This window comes from Ischnura elegans, chromosome 1 (genome assembly GCF_921293095.1).
Source record: "Ischnura elegans chromosome 1, ioIscEleg1.1, whole genome shotgun sequence".
Taxonomy (NCBI): Eukaryota; Metazoa; Arthropoda; class Insecta; order Odonata; family Coenagrionidae; genus Ischnura; species Ischnura elegans.
This window is the reverse complement of record NC_060246.1, coordinates 80,460,023-80,480,281: the sequence shown is the minus strand read 5'-3', so window position 1 is coordinate 80,480,281 and position 20,259 is coordinate 80,460,023. Positions and strand designations below refer to the sequence as shown.

The 20,259-nt window shown below is 38.2% G+C and overlaps 1 protein-coding gene across 6 annotated transcripts in view; it reads left to right on the top strand.

The window, feature by feature from the left end:
- The first annotated feature begins 388 nt into the window (after positions 1-388).
- LOC124164161 (potassium channel subfamily T member 2) overlaps positions 389-20,259 on the top strand; it is a 568,139-nt gene continuing 548,268 nt past the window's right edge. For all 6 annotated transcript variants that reach the window (XM_046541370.1, XM_046541401.1, XM_046541385.1 and 3 more), the window contains exon 1: positions 389-1,943. In XM_046541370.1, coding sequence (XP_046397326.1) covers positions 1,726-1,943 — 218 coding nt within the window. In that variant the 5' untranslated portion in view covers positions 389-1,725. The remainder of the gene's footprint in view (positions 1,944-20,259) is intronic.

The following is a 20,259-nucleotide window of genomic DNA, read 5'->3' as shown; positions in this document are numbered from 1 at the left end:
AGGATAGGGGCTGAAGCCCCTTACTGCAAGCCACCTTTACCGCGAGGATTTTTGTTGATAGTATCATAAAGCTTCACCCGAGATTTGAACCTGACCTGAGTGAGACTAACCTCTTCACTCAACGACTTCACACGCCTAAAAGAAGAAGGTGTGAACGACAAATGCGTGTGGTGTCAAACTGGACGGACGTATTAGTGATATTTCCTTTGACACAGAGAGGGAGAGAGTGTGAGTTTGAATGTGTGAATCTTCTTGGGTGGGGATGTTGGGCGGGAGCATGCGGTGGAGGACGTGGTGGTGGAGGGGCGGCGGTGTAGGAGGAGGCGGAGTAGGAGTAGGAGGAGGCCGGGCCCTATCCTCCTCATAGAATACTTAGCCAGTGCCGCGATCGACTCTGTCCCGCGTCTACTCCCCTTTTTAGAGGTCGACGCCGCCGCTGTCCCTCGAAAATATTTTAAGTGATTCGGTCACGGAAGCGAAGAACCAATCTTCGCCGACTCTCGCCTTGTTACTTCGTTATCGGTGGTGTTGTTGTTGTTGTCGCCGTTGAGATTCGATCCTCCCTCCCTCCACCCCTGTCGTCACAGGAACCTCCCACCATACACCACCACACCCCCTACTTTGGGATTATACAGTGAGTGGGGTGAGGGGTGCCCGAGGAAAGGGGGCGATTTTCGGTCACTCTCTGGCCTGTGTTGATGTGTGCCGCGGCCGTGGAAGTGATATCAGCTGATCGGTTGGATAGAACTTCGCGAGGATTTCTTTTTTTCTCCCGCTTTTGTGTGACGTGTTCGGCTCCCTTGTTCTCCTCCCGCCCGTGCGTCGTGGCTATCGCTCCTGTCCCCGGCCCTGGTCGCGTTTTTCAGTCGAACGTCCCTCCTTCTTCTTGCGGCGCCCGTGGCCATATCAAGCCCCGGTTTTCGGTGATACGCCGGGGATTCGACAGCTGAGAGAGTTGGTCGTCAATATTTTGTGGCGCAAGAACTGTGAAGTGGAATCACTCTAAAGCTACAGGGCCTTCTAATCCATTGCACCACGCTACCGTGAGGATATCCGAGGGAGAGGAAAATTAGGCGACTGATTTTCTTAGCAGTGCTTAAACCTCTGCCGTAGTGTAAAGGATTCCGTGCTCTTACACTCGACGAGTGTGATCCTCTGCCTTAAAAGTGCTAGCAGCCCTGGGTATCTAACAGGGTTACCACATCGAGGTTGGAGAGTTTGCTATTGCCATATCGAGTGACCGATTTAAGGACTGTGTGTGCCAAATTGGTCAGAAATTGATATCCCAGCCTTAGTTATCACTTTACCCTATATCTGGAGTATTTGCTCCGCAATTTACGTGCTGACCCGAGATCTTGCCACAGAGGTCAAGGAGTTAGGGTTGGAACAACCGACGATCGATCGCTTCACCGCGGGAAAACCAATCTTCGCAAGGATTGCGGGCTCATTTCGGATCGTCCGGGACCGAGTCGTGCTGGCTGAAGGGCCATCCGGTTCCGCCCCCTTTTCAACGCACTTTGGACCGCACCCCCGGGCGAAGGGGGCGCCCGCAGAGACCGGAGGGCGCCAACCCCGTGGGCTGGCGCCTGCAAGCCGTGCCGTCGCATCACGCTGCGGAGGTCTAGGTCCGAGCCGCACGTCCCGGTGGCTCCCAACGCCTACCCCACGGTCAGGCTGGCAGCCTCGGGGAACGTGCGGCACAAGCCGGGTTGGGGCTGGTACAAGATGATAGAGGACGAGGAGGACATGTCCCCGGTGGCGAGTTTCAACAGCGGGGGCGGCGGGGACGAGGCGGACGACGAGGGAGGCGGCGGCGGAGGCTCGGGCGATGTCGCGGCGGCCGAACGCCCTCGGAGGAGCAGTGCCTTCCGCCGGAGGGGACCGGTGAGGAGCCTGAGCGCGTGGAGTGACATCAGTCGATCTAGCTTCCGAATGGAAGAGAGGTGGGTTAGCCGTCTTAAATACACGCTTGTGTTTACTGGCCAATAAATATGCCACTAATATAAATATGGCTTTTGTGAAAACGAAAATCGGCACTTTTCTAGGTTAAAAAATAAAATAAACTGTAAATTCCACACACTTATTATTGGTACCCTCCGATCTGTTTCGACTCTTTCGCGTCAATATCAAGGCTTGTGGGTTAGCCGTAAAACTACACTCCTGTGTCAAGTGGCCTACCGTCATTACTTTGGTGAAAAAGTACATTGGTCCTTTTCTAGGTCAAAAAGATAAAATAAACTGCTGATTCCTCAAATTTATTATTGATACCCTCCGTTCGGTTTTGGACCCATTCGTGTCATTATAAATCCTTTTTATGTATCTTAGGCAATGAGATTTATTCATATAGTCATGAAGCCCAGGTTCCATAAAAATCTCACTAGTCATTGATGATATATATCACATTTGCCTTTTGATTAGTTAATTTTAGTGGTTCCCGTTTTGATTTTTTTGCGACATCATCTTTATAATGATCTGAGAATTGTCATCATGGTTGTGAAAAACGGATTTGCAGTCGAGATTGCATCATACGTGACATAGATAATTTTCAAGGTAATGGGGTACACTCATCCTTTTGTTGTCATATATTAAACTTCGTATCAATATCACATATCAAGGGCATTCCGAAAATTCCGTTTTGAGTGGTCTCAACCCAAGTGATGCATTCCTTGTGCCTTCTTCTCTCTCGTTTTAAATTTTCTTTCTCAAAGAAGCATAAATGAAAACGGATTAAAAACCTTTTTCCTTTAAGCAATAGTAGTTTCTTATGTTATTTTTTAGTCATTATCCTTGAATTAACCAAACACAACGTTTTGATGTTTAGGGATAGCGAATAAAACATGTTTTCGGCTCGATCAAGTGGATTTCTCATGCCTAGATAAACGGTAAAATATAAAGTCTCTTCGATCGATTGGCGGTTTTTATAACAATTGAATACTTATTATTTGTGACGGAGAGTAATCCAAACGTAATTATACACGGTTTTGTTTATCTGAAAATGAAAATAATCTGCAGGAAAAATGAAAAGTTGATAGTAATGCTTTTGCGTGGTCCCAATCCTCTTTCGGCTGTCCATTCGATTTCTTTTTCTTTATAACAGACGAAAAAGAGGATCATTGCATCATTCTTCTGTTGGGTAAAATTTAATCCTTATAGTATTGCTTTTAAAGATTATTGTCATAAAAATGATTTGAGATGAAGTTGGCATGGCAAACTGGTCATGGCTAGCCAAAAAGATGTGTCAGTTTATACAGGCGTTTCAGCACATTGAGGATCATCTCCGGAAATAATCCATTATATGCTAATTAGGTCAAATCCTTATTATTAACGTGTTGTTTATGTTTTATATGTTTTGAAATGTTTCTTCTTGTCTCTCTCGTAGGTGTGAACTGAAGGAAGCAAATTCATATGGCATCATCGAATATTCCTATGCCTGACGTGGTAGAAGACTGACATGGTTTTTACTTTATACTCTTTTGCGAAAGTTGGAGGAATGCGAATTTAATTATTTTTTAACCATTTTATAGTTCTGATTAGCCTTAAGAGAATAGTGTAGCACACAGTGCAAACTATTTAAAATACCGTCGGTGATAAAAAAGTTCCATAATTAGTTTTTGTCATCCTTCGTCGTGAAGTTGAATCTTGGAGTTGATAATACTTCGCGTTATAATAATTGAATCAATATCTGAGGGTGAAATGCAAGTTTTATGGATGGCCAGAACCTCCCCTTCTGTTGGAATTTTCTCTAATTACCAGTTCTGCTCTTATCTTGTAAAATTGGAATTTTTCGGGACTAAAGGAAAATCTGACCAAAAAAAGGACTCGGTTATGTTGATATTTTAGTGATAGGTAATCAACAAGCATATCTAATCAATTGCCGTAATATTTTTGTTTTAGAAATAATTTCTCCAATATCCCTCTCATATTTCGGCTTTTGGCAGCAATTAATGAAGGTAAAGGCTGCTTATAATTGGCTATTTATTAAAAATTGTAAGAAAACGATCATTAGTGGATATCTTTTCAAGTAATTGCTCTCACCCCATCTTACTTAAATCATTCCTGTGGCCAAATAATATTTTGCCGGTACGTTTATGTTGAAATTACTGGAAAAAATAGTCTCCTTAAAAATGAAAAGGAGATTTCGTTAATTTCCACTGATTTATTTCGTCCGTGCGACATGTTTCGAACCATAGAGGTCATTATCAAGTCCTGACTTGATAATGATCTCTATGACCCTATGTTGCTTAAATCATTCCTGTGGCCAAATAATATTTTTTAAATATTATTTGGCCAAACTATATTTTTCTACTATTATTTGGCCAAATAATATTTTTCTAATATTATTTGGCGACAATTACTTAATAAAAGTTCGAAGCATGCCGTACGCACGAAATAAATCAGAGGAAATCAATGAAGTCTACTTTTCATTTTCGAGTACTAACTTCCACATAGTTGAGCCTAATACAATTGAACGAATAGTCTCCTTCTATTTTCATCTTACTACATCAAAGTTAATGTCCACAATAGCTTTATCATTGCAGCGTATTTCCAGAGAATTGTTTCATGATTCACAAAATCTCTTTCGAAACGTATAATTTTAGCAAATAATCCATTGAGGAAAATTGAGACTAGCAATGCCAATTAATGATATTAATTAGTGAAAAAACTCCACCTCTCCATTTTTAATATTTCAAACATTTATTTTAACGATACAGTCTACACAGACACAATCACGTCAAATTACAAATCTTAGACGTATCTCTCCGCATTTCCAATTATTTCCTTTTTTTTGGAAAGAGTGGATACGTTTTAATGCAGACAAATCAAACGTTGCGATTATTAGTTTCGGTAATATTTTCTTGAAAAATTCCTTTTTTTAAATATCATATGGTATTTCTTTCAGCTTTGCTTGGCAGGTCTATGTCCTTAAGAGTCTTGATAAATTTAATATGATTGCACTCTTTTTGGTGGTTATCACCTGGAAACTTTTATAAGTTTAATCGTACTATGAATATGTATGGTTGATGAATGTTAAATTGTAAGGAAATTCAAGTTGAAAGTCTTTTTTGGTGTCAAGTCCAGCGCATTACTTTGTCTTTCATGTTAAATTATTTTTTTCGAAATTCTTGATTGTTTTTAGATCGACGTAGCAATAGAAATGGTGGCGAGGTGAGGAAACATCATGATATGATACAGAGCAGACATAGGGTTTGCAAAAGGATCGAGGAGATGGGATCTTTATAACCGTTTCAGAGGGGTGAGTTTTAGTTATGCGACTAAGGAAGATGTAAATAATAAACTTTATTGATAGAATGAAAGAGAATCACCATTGCTAGCCATTGAGGAGTGAAGTTCCGCAGGAGGTTTTTGATTTGTTAACTGCGTTTTCTAAACCTCTTCATCTTAGCTGGTAGAATTCCTTTCGAAATAATACACTTTTGTGTATTCCATGTTGGTACAAAGTTTTAATTTGATTTCAAAATGTTCTTCGGTAATTCGCTTTGGCGCAAAAATTCATGTTTTGTAATTATCACACATTGATAATCTCCAGTTTTTACGACAGTTCATGGTGATATTCTGAAATATTTTGCTGAAAATTTATATTGTAATTCTAAGAAACAAATATAATTGGTACTTTTCCACAGTAAATTACATTTTCACGACCGATTTCAACATTTTATTGCCATTTTCAAAAGGCTAATAATTCACAGGATGGGAGAGATCTTATATTTTGCACCGAAATAGGGGCGGGAGGGGAGGGAAAAGTAAAGCCATTGGTAAAAGGATAAGTAAGTTCCAATGCTTAACACATTGAAAAAATAAAAATCAGTAAGGATATCAGGAAGGGAAAACAGAGCTAATTTATGGGGTGAGGATAAAACTGGAGTCACAATCATCGAAGGCCAAAAGAAAATATTTATGGAAATTTAAAACAAGCTAAGTCATTATAGGTAAAATGTCAGTGGAACACGTCAATAAATATGATTTTAAAATATTTTCGTTCAAGGTCTCGGAGGAAAGGCATTAGAAAGAAAAACGGGGTTATATCATAGGATGAAGGGGAAGACGGGAGGTAGGTACTGGAAATCGAGGTCAATGGTGAGCATTTAAAATTTGTCAAGTCGTTTAAAGGTACAAAGTCAATTGATTGCCGTTGGGTGTAAAATGTAAAACCTCTACATATCCGACTTAAAATCTTTCTGTAAAACTTATGACATTAAGTTTCCTTGGTGGCCGGTCTCTACCAGGTGTTTGGCGTACGTGGATGTACATCGCTGTTAGTGGCAGAATGTTTAATTTCACTTATTCTTGTCTTGAATTTTCTTTCCTTTGCCCCACATGCACGGCGTTACAGTCTTCGCACTTAATCCATTAAACACCACTTTTCTGCATAATATATATGCATATGTGGTCTTTTGAATTAAAAATTAAGTTTTACTGTTTCACTGGGTTTCGAAAGGAAACATTTAAATATTTTTAGGTATTCGTCTGGTTATTTATTGTGTGATAATGTTACTTTGTTGCCACCAGAGATAAGAATTTGATCCCGGGAATATGAAACACTATAATTATTTGTAAAAGTTATGACTTAAAGTAGTAAGGCTTTGAATTGGTATAAATGCTTTTTTTAGAGCAGGTGAGCCGTTCGGATTGATCGAGATCAAGTTACGATTTCATTATTCCGTCATGAGTTGTCAGTTACTTATGTATTAAATCACCTACTTATTTGGAAACAGATCTAAAGTAAAAATCTACGGTTATATAAAAATGCGTACTTTTGTTTGTTGAACGATACGGTCGTCGTGGAATATGAATAAATAGATTTGTCTTTTTGGCTAAGCGTGAATAAGATATGCTATTATTTCATCACATAAAAGATATATTCTGAATTTCTCTCCTGTGTTACTGAAATAAATAGTAAAAAAATCCTAGTTTTCTTCCAATGTGTTTCAAAGTATCTCTTCAATATTTGCGTTACTCTAACTAGCTGGAAAGTAAGCTGCAATTGAAATGTAATAGTTTCTGATTTAGTGAAATAAACAAAAAAAATTGTAATTTTCTTCAAATGTACTTCAAAATATTTTGATAAGTCTCTCTTCAATATTTGTGTTACTCTACCTAGTTGGAAAGTAGCTCTTATTGAAATGTAATGGATTTCCAACAGATACCGGAATAGCAAATTGGTTGTGAAAAAAATTAAATAGGACAGTGTCATCTAGTTTCCCGCAGCTAATAGTCATGCAGGTGGCCAAGCATTCGAACTCTTGTTGCGCATCAAATCCATTTTCCGTGGGTGGTGAATGTTTGTTTTCCACCCACATAAGGATAGGGAATAGCCTGGAAAGTTGCCCAGTGTCGCCGATATCAGTCGATTTTTTTGGCATTTATATGTTCCGGAGGTTGCGCGAACGTTCCAGGTGTGGGGGCAGGGACATTATTAGTGATATCTTCTAATTTACTGCCTGGTGATTGATTGTTTGTGCAATAGTATTCAAATTACGGTTTGTGATAAGCATTCTATTTCCCCTTTCCTAGCAGAAAAATATAAAACAATCACTCCCGCGCCAGATGGATATTCAATAACGTCTACCTAATAGCCTGTATTGTTGAGATTCACAGGTCATGTTTTTTGGAAAATAGAATTGGAATGCTCTGAAAAATGGAATCAAGATGAATATTAATATGCAGGTAGTCAGCAGATTTAATTTTGAAATTGGTTCTCCTAATAAAACAGTGCTCAATTCAAAATAGTCTTTGGAATACTTTACACATTTTTCCTATCTGTGTGGTCTTCGTGCATTTCATGTTGAAAACTCCTGGCGTTGACAGGCTGCGTTCTAAAAGAGCTTCATATTCCGGAGCACTATTTCGGTCTCACTCAAGTTGCCAAATCCGTTGCTTTACTGTCACGACTGGCGCAACATGTCTTCCTGAGAGATTCTTTCATGCTACATTCCAACTATATTTACGAGACTGAGCGGTGCAATATATTGTGAAAATTCTACTCATCTACCTGATTACTATTACTTTTAAATTTTTGCTGAAAATAATAACCTACTAAATGGGTCATGAAATAATTGCAAACCCAAAGGAAAATGGTTGTTTAACGTTTTCATATTTAGATTATTTTCATATTACATATGTGTGTTTTCTTTTATAATTTGCAAATTTTAAAAATTGAGTAAAATCTGTTACTCTGTCACTAACATTATTATTTCAAAATGATATATAAACTGGATTTTTTCTTACTGTTAAGTCCTGGAAGCTTCAATGTTGAAAAATTAAGGGGCCAAAAGATCCTATGCATGGAATGATATGAATAACATACAGGAATCATCAATCAATCTCTCAAAAGATAGTTTGAGTGGCTGAGGTGGATTGGAGAGGAATTGATTGTAGTCATGTCGAATGGGTGTGCCTAGATTTCCCGAGAGAAAGATATCTTGTTTTGATATACGGAATGGATGGGTGCTAGCATTAATTTTATGGTTAATAAATTGGATCTTTGAAAAATCCATGATTTCAAAATTTGGCGACATGTTGTTCAAAGGCAGGTATTAGTTAAAAGTTTTAATGTGCTTTTATAGCAAATGTGGACGGTTTTTGGTCATAAAACAATTGAAGGCGCATCATTATTATTAATATATTCTATTGATGAAAGCAGGTTTCCATGGAATATTTTAGATGTGTACTGGTAATCTCCCTTCCCTTCATGGACCACCCCCTTAAATTCAGAATTAGGTCCCTTACTTTCTTTATACTCCCTTTCCTTCTGTCTAAAAATTATATTCTTCCCTCTCCCTCGTTTACCTAAAATTCTACCCTCTATCACAGTTTTCAGCATCCCCTCCTCACTATGTATTCGCTCCATCCATACCTTCTGTTTCCTTCGTTTCTCATCTTGAAGCTGCCTCTCCTCACCAACCATGTCCATCACTTCGTCGTTCCTCCTGCTCTTCTTCTATTTCATCTTTTCCTTTCTTCTCCACAGCCACATATCGAACGTCTCCAGTCTTATCTTGTAAATATTCCTGAGTTTCCATGTTTCTGTACCACTCTCCATATCAGACTCTTCACTTGCCTTTCTTTAAGCTCTTACATGAGGATCCTCTCATAAGCTCCTTCCCGTATATGAATTTCTCCTTTCCTGATGTCCTTACTGCTTCATTTGCTTTCCTCTAATAGGTGAATTGCCCAAAAAGGTGAACTGATATACCTGCTAAAGTTTTTGCCCAACTAATTTTATCTTGAGTCTCATATTCCTAGCTTACGATACTTGACAAAACCGCATAAATTTTGTTTGCATGTGATTAATCCTTATGCAACACTCCTACATTTCTTTTGTCATTGCCATCGCTATCCACGGCTTCTTTATTCTTTCTACTCTTAACGTAGTCAATTGACTTCTCTTCCACTTCGACTATTCTAGTTTTTATAAATTCCCACCATTACTCTGCAATCTCTGTATTTTTAATCCGCCGGATACTCTTCTCGACTAGTTTCTGGTATTCTCTCTTCATTACTCCCTTCAAACCTTCTACGTTCCATTTCCTCACCTATCATATTTCCATAGATCTGTTGAATCTTACGTTGCATATCATGAGCATTGAGTTGTGGTCTGATTCCGCAACCGCTCAGCTTGAACGAGTCTTTCACTCTATTACTAAGTGTATGTCTTAGCATGATATAGTCTATCTGATATATCTCCGTACACTTTGGAATTTTCCATGTGTACCTTCGCTCACTATGATGATTAAACCATGTTTTTGTGTGAATGATTTGTTTCTCCTGCAAAATTCTGCTACTTTCTCTCCCCTATCCTTCTGTATTCCTAATCAAAATTCTCCTATTTCGTTTCCATCCTTCCCTTCCCTGACTTATTCGTTCCAGTCCCCCATCACAACTAGATTTTTCTCACCCGAAATTTAGACTCTCTAATTATTTCCTCGAGCTGCTCATATATCTCATCAAATTCTTCCTCATTATGATTGCTTGTGGGAATTTAAAATTGAACCAGCGCAGGGATGGTGGGTAGCTCCATTCTCCAATTCCCATTATATATTTTCCAGAGATCCCCGCCCTCATCATCGTTCTAATATGCTATGTCCATAGATTCATGGCTGGGTTCTCCTTCTCTATCTTCTTAATCTTATTCTCTTCTGTCTCGGATGCTGCTGATGATGAGTCTCTGCAATGGTTTCGCATGTTGACGACCCCGAGGACCTTGCCAACCTAGCTGCCGTGAACGACATCCGCCCTTTGCGGATGGGTTCCTTTCGATGAGTTTTCGAGGCTCATTTGATTCAACTGCATGCTTTCAGGGAAGAGATTGTTGGTAGGGTTTCCCACTTCCATTCCAACTGTGTGTTCTTACGTGACACCATCGTATGGACTAACTTTCGTATGGCTCCTACCGTTCGACCTTCCTTTTTTATCACAGGTGGCTTACTCCTTAGTAAGATAGACTATATCATGAGATATCAATTTTTTATCATAGGTGGCTCTTCCGGAAGTAAAATGCGAATTAATTCCGTCATTGCAGCTCTAGGTGTCTTAGGAACGAGCAAACCTTTCCACCGCGGTATGGTTTTAGTCTAAGGGAAAGATACTAATGCATAAATGAAGTAAATATATTTTTAAAATGTGGAAACACTTTGAACGAAAACGATGAGCCCCTATCATCAAAGATAAAATGCATGCTGGTATTATTTTGGTTTACTCTGCCGCGTTGGGTATCACAATCTCTGTCACAAGTTCGATTATTATTATTGTATAAACTAGCTGACCCGGCGTACTTCGTACCGCCTAACAATCAATGAACTTACAGTTTACTTACACCAGTTATAAATCAAGAGCGGCTGTATCGTTTTTAATCAAGTTTAATTTATTATAATAAAATAAGGATACAAATTCAATAAAACTACGTAAATGAGTACCAAAATTGCTTGTCAGAAAGATATTTTCTTTTTTGAATCTACACAGGGTGGATCGAAGCACGTTTACGCGGATTTTTTTCAATAAATTTTCTTACGTTTTAGCTTAAGAAATTTTGGGCATTGTGGTCTAATGAAGCAGTTCATGAAATAAAAATTATACGCATTCAGTTGTTGGCTATTTGCGTTATTAGCTGTAAAAAATGTTTTTAGGTCCAAGTCTGTTGCATACACTTGGCCCATTCAGGGGGCAGGTTGACACAAACCCAGACCGACGCTTAACTGATGCTCAAAATCGTGAAAGAAAAGCCCCTATGAAGCAGCATTCGCATTAAATGACTTAAGGCGCGCCAGTTTTAGTATCTCTGTTTGGAAAAAATGCAATGCGTAAACGCACCACGGTGAGCCCTACACATTCGGGTTTAATGTCTTGCGTCAAGCACCTTCTGATAAACAACACTTTTGGCTTTGTTATCAGGCGCAAGATGAAGCGGATGAAGCTAAATAAATATAGCGAAGCAAAGCAGTGACGCAGCGAGGGGAGGTTTTGGGGGATAAACCCCCCCCCCAAGAGCTTAAGAGAGTTTTTTTATGAAAGATTTTGTTATTAATATTAGGGGGACGGATGACTAACAAACAAAACATATTTAACTATTCACACAGCCGCAAAACCCACTATTTTGAACCATTTATCTTAAAAAAATGTCTGGGGGAAGTGCCCCCACACTTCCCGCTTACCTTAGCGAGTTTTCTATACCCTACAGACCCGTAGTATTAGCTGCGCCCAAAACCCCATATCCCAGCTACGCACTTGAAGCGAAGGAGGAAATACAGAGGATGGTTTATCGACTCGTGAACATAGCACGTTAAATTGACCATGAGAAAATCATGGGTTTTCATTAGCACATGAGCACAAACAACAAAAAATCTGAAAGACTGACCATGTGATTTTTAATCGTTATCACGAATGCAACACGAATTGGAAATTGAATAGGTTTAAGCTCATAAGGGCATATGAATTGAGATCATGGAATCTTCGGAATGAGGACTTCCTCACCTTTGAATTTCCTTTGATTAAAGTTACGTGAATCACATTCATTACCAATTTTTTTAATCACCAAACACGTTCCGTTGGATAGCTATGGTTGGTTTATGCTTCAAAAGATCATGAACACAGAAACTACATTTTTTCTGTAAATTGTGCCTTGGTAAGCCAGGTACGTCCAAGGACTTAAAATATTCAGATAGATAGTTGGTGATTTCGTCTTCGTTTGTAACACATTTAAAAGATTCGAACCCATGCAGAGTACGAACTATTTGAATTTACCTCGTTTTAGTCATCCACATCTTCGTTCTTGCTCGCTGAATAAACCATCATTGATTCTTTTGGTGATCAATCATATTCTGGAACTCTTTGTTGATGAGCTCACCTTCCACTGAAAATAATTTGCAATAATTCCAAGGAAATGAGTTAAAACTACTCGATTCGTCGACAGGAACACGGACATTACCGTTTGTCAACAATTGCTTGGAGATTTGTTTACAAACACGGTAGTGAAGTGTCAACTCGAGCTGGGCCACGGCTGGGCTTACGATTAGCTCGAATTAATTTTTTTAAATTTAATTTCAATTTAATTAATATTTTGAATATATGTAGTAATTAAAATGTTATTTTGTTACGAAATTCGGTTATTAAAGTGGTAAAAACAAAACTAATTATTTTATTTGTAGTTTTGACCGACTTATCAATTGTTGTGTTACTATAACTCCTAAAAGCATGCCCATAGGAAAGAGATGAATTTTTTTGTGAAATTATCCTTTTTTTAATGGCCTATATGTTAACCCCGCCTGAGACGAATCCAAAGAACCAAATCTCATTGACATCGGTGCAGCCGTTCTCGAGTTATAAGTGTTCTAACTAACACGATTTTCGACTTTCTTTTATTTTAGATTAGAAAATGTTTGTATGTGAAAAAGCAAAGGGCTGTTTTTAGGGTTTTCCCGGCAATTATTCGATTTTTTCTCGCCGTAAGAACCATCCTTGGACTTCAACGAACATTTTAAAAAAAGAATTGGCCAAATTGGTCCAGGCGTTGTTGAGTTATGCGCTTACCAACACATTTTGCGATTCATTTTTATATATAAGATATTCCACATGCATGTCGTAGGGGATATTGAACGGCACGATGCTATGTGGTTTGTGCCTCGTTTGATTTAACTGCTAATTAAGTCTATTGGTTTATGGTCATGGTTAATAGTGTAAAAGCCTCTGTAATGCATATGATTTCATTTATTGCCAAAGCGTAAACATGATCAGTTCATTAACATTGACAGACTGGAATCTCATGCCTTGTTGAATATTACTTTTAGATGCCTTCCCAGCATTTTGTGATCTTCCGTTAGCTTAGTTACTAGTGGCTGGAAAAGGGCGTTGATCAATCAAAAGTGACCTAGTTCTGTCGTGTCGGATCTTGTCTTCCTTCGTGTATGCGCCAATCCCCATGTAAATTGAATTTTATGAGGCCTGAGAATCATATGCGTTCGATAGCCTAGAGGTGCTGCTGAAGATTAACCTTTTTTGTAAAGCACCTGGAAGGTATCTCATGTATTATAGATATTTTGTTATGGAAAATTAGTTATAGATGTCGAGCATATTATATTTTGGCATGAATATCGTGGTGGGTTTTCAGATGCGATCTTTCCATTCTCACCAGCCGAAGCAGTCTAAGGTTAACACTCTGATTGAGTGGTCATAAGAAGTGATTTTTTTAACATCGTGTTACTGATCACCAACTGATTTGGTCCATCAAATATTTTTAAAACTCTCTTCATCGCTTTGAAGTGGAGAAATTGATTAATGTTAGACGCGATTTTATCAAAATGTTTTTGCTCAAATTTACTACGGTAGTAATATCCCCATTTAAAGTTGGATTCAATTCATTTAGTTTACTTTTATTCTTTACTTTATATGCATATAATTTTAAATATTCTCAGGATTTTACTAACACATATATCTCAAAAACCCATAGCTTTTTCAAGTTAATTAAATTATATTTCATTTGGAGACGCCTAAGAATTTGTGAGAAATTTTTTGAACGAAAAGTAATAACTTTATTTTTTTAAACTGACCATTGGTAAACATAAAAGTGGTTTTCCTCTAAAAGATATGGGAAATAAGGAAGGTGAATGCTTCATAGTAGAAGGTCAATATGTCTGTTATCAATTGTGCGTTCGATAATACATTTTGATGGCTCATACCAGGCCTCCATCGAATTCACGGGACATTCAAGAACGTACATTGAATAAACATCGCCTACTTCCATTCAATTTTGATACGTGCTGTCGAGGGCAGTATTTAGACACAGTATTTTTGGTGAAGCATTAAAATTCAAAGCTGTCATATTGTCATTTGGTGGAGTTCTATGGAGGAAACAGAAGCTGACGTTTTCGTGTGATGTATAGTGGGAACCCATGCTGAATAAAATTTCTGCGTTGAATAACTGATTATCGATGGTATTTTTCCTCTAATATAAATGAAGATACACATTTTGACTTCAACTGCTGATGAGGCGTTTAACGTAGAGTCGCATTATATTAGCCATTGAATTCTGTAAATAATTACTCGTTAATTAACTCTTCAAAAAAGGAATAATACTTGCTTAAAGTATTCCTTTTTTACTTTTACTTTGTAGTTTATTTACAATTCTCTTGTGCCAAACTCAATAGATTTTTAATCATTTCAACAAGTTGTGTTACCTTCCAGGCCTCCCCTAGCAGTACTTATTCATTTTTCTTAGCCACCATAATTCATTCATTGAAAAACTTCAGATTTCCCTATCCAAAATAATGGGTTAACCAACCAATTTAGTCTAATTGGGTGACAAGTAAGAAAAAAGGATGTTCATAATTTGGATGACGCCCCAGAGTGAGGTGTCTAGTTTCAAAGAGCCTGGGGTAATTAGAATTAACTAAATTGTCCACCGAGAAAGTGTGCGACGTGAATGGAAGTCATTTCGTCGTAATGATAGGGTGTGGCCTGAGGGATTCAAGGGATTAAATTTAATAATGGACTATTCGCAGCGGTTCACCAGGGAGCGTTCGTCGTGGCTGTATCCCTGGAGAAGGTACGCGGTGGCGAAATAAAATCGTCTAAGATTGATTGTAATTTGGACAGCATCTCCATTCCCACGATCCCGTGCGGGTGCACCCTCTCTGTGATGGGGTGATGACGGGAAAAAAAGATGGGATCTTATATCTAAATCTTCCATTTTTTCCTCACTGAAGGCGTTTCATTTTGGAAAAAAATCGGTGAGATGAAAATTTTCTTATATTTGAGCAATCTCGACTTGATTGGTACATATTGAGAATAAGCGCCGGTAATGGATGGAGTGATTTACGGCTCAGTTTTAGGAATATTAAAGCAGGCAAAAGTCGCTCCCGAGAAATCATAATGTTTGTGTCAATCGTTAGAGTGATGGCATTCGAAGGATCTTCAATAAATTTTAAGGCTTTTTGGTAATTTTCTTAAGCTTTGTAATTTACGCATAACTTAAATATGAAACCTCTGAAATTATACATTTGGATGGTTGGGCAGTCATGGGCCTCAGGTATTAAGATGTAAGCGTGCATTCAGTACGATTATTTATAGTTTTCAGTGTTTAAGGAAGATTTTAGAAATTGAAAGAATATTTCATCGGGGTCGACTGGTTCCAGGTACATTAATTCCAAGCTATATGAATAACCACAGCATCCAGCGACGAATTCATCATTGCCACTATCATCACTATCAATATTTCTATCAAAGGAAGAATCAAAATAGTCATTAAATGCCGTAGCAATTTTAGTCCGAGTAGAAGTGATAATACCGTCTATTTCCAGTCAGAGTTCAATTGGGCTGCGTGGTATGCAACCGGTTATTTCATTAAGTATTTTCCATTGCATTTCTGAGTTCCCATTTGCTCCTTGAAATCTTTTTAAATAGTAGTCATTGGAGGCAATCCTGAGTTTCTTTTTTAAATTATTTCAACAGTTTGTAAATTCCTTTGCTAAACTTTCGTTCAGTGGATGGCGTCTATGTTTTTTAAGCAAATAATTTTTCCTTTCAATAAGGTTTAGGAGATGACTTGTTATCCATGGTTTCAAGTTTTTACTTGTGTCATAAGTATTGGATTTAATTCTTAATGCAGACAGTATACCTATTAAAAAATCATGAAATAACGAAAAAGCCTTTGATGCGTTTACTTATTCTACAAATGGACCACAAACTCCATCACTACTTTGATTTAAAAATATTGATAATTTTAGTTTTGGTAAGCGCAGTCGTCGTCGTTCATTTTTCTTTGCATAATGGCTCTTTCACACTACTTCAGCAGCGACTGAAGGGGTGATCGGTCATTGCTTCATGAAGCACTTCCGTTTGGAGGTCAAAAGTGCACATTTTAGTTAACATAGCAAACAAGTGATCTATTCAAGTAGTGGAGCTTAGTAGTGGAGTTAATTAGACACGCTAATCCCAAATAGCTCATTAATTTTATATAATGATCACATCATCAGAAGGTACCATTATATTTATGTTCACGTCACCAATGACAATAATATTACACTTTAAACTATACCTACATCAGCGGTCCAAATTCAGTTGGAAATTGTGGGACCGGAAAATTTTGATCTCTATAAGAGAAATTACCTGTAACTCGAAAATTTCAAGTTTGAGAGCCACATAAAAAAATCAGCAGTGACAGCTTGAATTACATTAGAGTAGCAATGTATTTTTCTTTGCAAATAATCAATAGTACCTCTAGCTCGATATTACTACATCGGGGAAAGTATTTATAACAATTTAATTTTTAATAGTTAATTTCATGTTCAGAAACCCACATTTTACTTAATGTGATTATTATCGGTAAATAAGAAAGGCTACGTTGATGCGTCTCAAATTAATCAAAGTTTTCTCTGTGACTACGGGTATTTTGGTGTATGATACTTAATATTCTACAGCGAAACATCTTCCTATTAGTGCATTCTGACATTCTTAATTTTATAAAAAAATTATATTGTCCTAACTTGTCAAAACAAACACTGGTCCTTGCCATCTTTTCGCATTAGAACTTTACCTCCACGTATCCATAAGTATTTATTAATAGCCTTCCTCATTTTTAGCCGCTCTTGCAGCATGCAGCACTTTTCTCCTCCCAGGACAAAGGGCCTCGTTTATGTAGAGAGGGGTGGGTGACACATCGAGGTTCAGGTGCCACGTAGAGAAGTCCCTCTTCACTCTTCTTTTTGCCAGTAGATCTTCTTTGATGTGTTGACGGAGGAACTTGACGTGGTTACCTCTATGCACACTTTCCGACTTGGGTTTGAAGCGGTAACAGCTCTCAATGTCATGCGCTTTGACTGTAACCCCCAACTCGGCTCCAATATTACAAATTATGCTCGGGAGGTCGCCGTTTTTTTTAGAGGGTAACCGTGAATCTCGACTGAATTCACTGAATTGCGCTGTTCAAGGTCACTTAAGTGTGTTTTGCAAGAAACGCTATTTTTGTTTCTTCATCGATCGATTTTCACTTTCTAATAAGTTCATTCTGGCATAGCACTCGTCGAATTGCTTACTAAGAGCCTCAAGCACTGAAGATAAATCGTCCAGCCGATCATAAAATTTGTGGCGGAACAAGAAGTCCGAACGCGACGGAGGCCTGAACTGAATATCCTTCAAGTAATATTGTGGTAAATTCTTCAAATTGTCAATTTATTTAATTTTTATTGTAAATTATCATTGAATAACTCATCAAATTTGTTGATCGAGTCTCCAAGATTAGCCTCTGTTGACTTTAGATCAGCTTTGATTTCTTTAAAAAGATCTAAAACTGTATCTGTTGGAAAACTCGGGGACGCACTCGGGGGCGCACAAGTAGCTTCACCATGCATTCTGGATCCGCGAACCTCGGTGCACTAAATGCATCGCCAAATTTTCTTGCTGCTTGGCTTCAATATCCTATTTGGTTATAGGATTATCTTAACAATTTCCGTGGAATTTGTTTCCACAATCGGATCACTTCAATACTAATGTGTTTCGCACTATCTTTCTGCAATTCTTGCGAGAACACATATCGGTAACACGCTTTCACGATCCAGTAAGTACAGAACACACTTAGCAAAGCATAACCTTGAGTCGAGACGCGGAACAAGACGTCTGAACGCGACTGAGGTCTGAACTGAACTGAATATCCTTCAAGTAATATTGTGGTAAATTTTTCAAATTGTCATTTTATTTAATTTGTTATATTGAAATATCATATTCATACCTCAGTATTTCTTGGTGAGACAGATACAATAAAATAAGAGAAATATTTTGACGAAGCAATGGGAACCACGCCATGTCAGGAAATATTTTTCCCCCTTGCTACCAAGGACTTAAGGAAGGAAATAAATGGAAGATGGGACTCTGTAGTCACTCAGTAGTCACACTTGATTCTTATTTGCTTATTTTGTAAACGGCAGTGTCCTAATCCCACCATTCGCATGTGAATGCCAAGAAACTTCTTGTTCTTCTTCAATCTAGTTTAGATTTATGTTATAAATTATAATTGTGTGTTCACGATAATAATTTTTAATAAGCTGGATGAGGACGTATAAATGAGCCAGTCTTTATTGATTTTAGTTTCGAAGGAAGAATAGGATTGTGTTTTTTGATTTAAGTGTTTCAGCGATTTAATATATAGTACTATGCGATGTCGATGCCCATCCGATCAAACTGAAGCAATTGGCGCTTTTACGCCGAGTTGAGATGCAGAAAGCAGTGAGGGTAGATTAGGAATGGAAGCCGTCTTCCTCGTCGGGGTTTAGTTTTGCCGGAATATTAACGCACTTTCACACCGTGCCTCGCTATGAGGGACGTCATTTCGCCTCGGGGACTCTAACGAGTTTTAGCACTGCCTTCTCTCCGCGGCCTAACCTCTCGCCCCGATCCGTTCATCGTCAATTTCCGCAGTCCCTCCTCCGGGAGAGTCGACAGTAACGTCAACCTTATAGCGTCAACGGCCTGTGGCTGCATGCGTCTCGGGGGAAACTTTACGAGAAAATTATTTCTCGCGTCCCATCAACGCGTATTACGATCCCCATGAGTTTCGATTCCTTGCTCTCCATGAAGTACAGACCCTAGTGGCATAGTGTTAGCTAATACGTTAGAACAAATGGTCGTCTACTTTTTACGTCTTGAAAGACTGGTGAATAGAGGATACTTATTTTATGCTTTGCATTTATTCCCACAATTTTCAGCCTTTGTGATACGAAGAGATAATTTTTTATACAGTGTTTTTGTTATAGCATTTTATTTTTAATATCGAAGTGGTTTCAGCGCGGATGTGGACTCTACCGTCATGATGTGTGGAATCATCGTGACAATTTTAGCCTAAACGTCACCAAAGGTCCTAACCTGGAAGGCATTTTTCCTAGTTTAAATTACTAGGAAGGAGTAGCCAGTTTTCTTTGGGAGTATCAATAATGTTGTGTAGAGTTAGTGTTGATTTTCATACACCAATGTTTAAGGTGCTGATTCTACCAGTTTCTATTATTGACTTAAACCTGAATATTATTTTTCACAGAATAACAGTTATCACATTATTCGCTGTTTTCATGGCGTTTTAATCTGTTGATGGTGCAAGTGAAAATTGTTCTTCCTTTCTGGTAGAGATAGATATCCACGGCCCAAAGACATCCCAGTTTAATTCTGCGAGTTCACGTAATGGAAGCATAACCTGATTTTTCTTTATCTAAAAAGAATTATTTTGATTCAGAAGAGGTTTGACATAACCATAATTATTATATTTTTCTGATTCACGCATTTTCTCGGGGGATGCATTAAAACGTTTATTTAACGCTGAAATTATTTTATTTTAAACTTAGTAAATTATAGTAAACCTAGCGAAGGCTTCAAAATCCCTTTCATTAATGATGCAAATAGCTATAGTAATTTTACACAAAATTTATTTGCCCAACCGGTTTCAGCAAATAGAATAGCGTGGAAAATTGCTACAGCCTTTTGTATCATTACTATCGATGAATTTCCACAAAGTGTAGTCGTCGACAATCGATCTGATCCCTTATATTCCCTCATTCATCTGCGGCCCAAAATATTCTGCGGTCTCTGCAATACGGACACCAGGCTGGATTCAGTAAAAACTAAAGAAAATAAACATACACAAATTCTTTGTAATTTATATCCTCCTCTTCCTCATTCGAAACGAAATGAATTTTGCAGCGAGGACGAGATCCAATCCATTATCTCGTCCGCACCTTTAAACTCGCAACGATCCCCTCGACCCCGCGA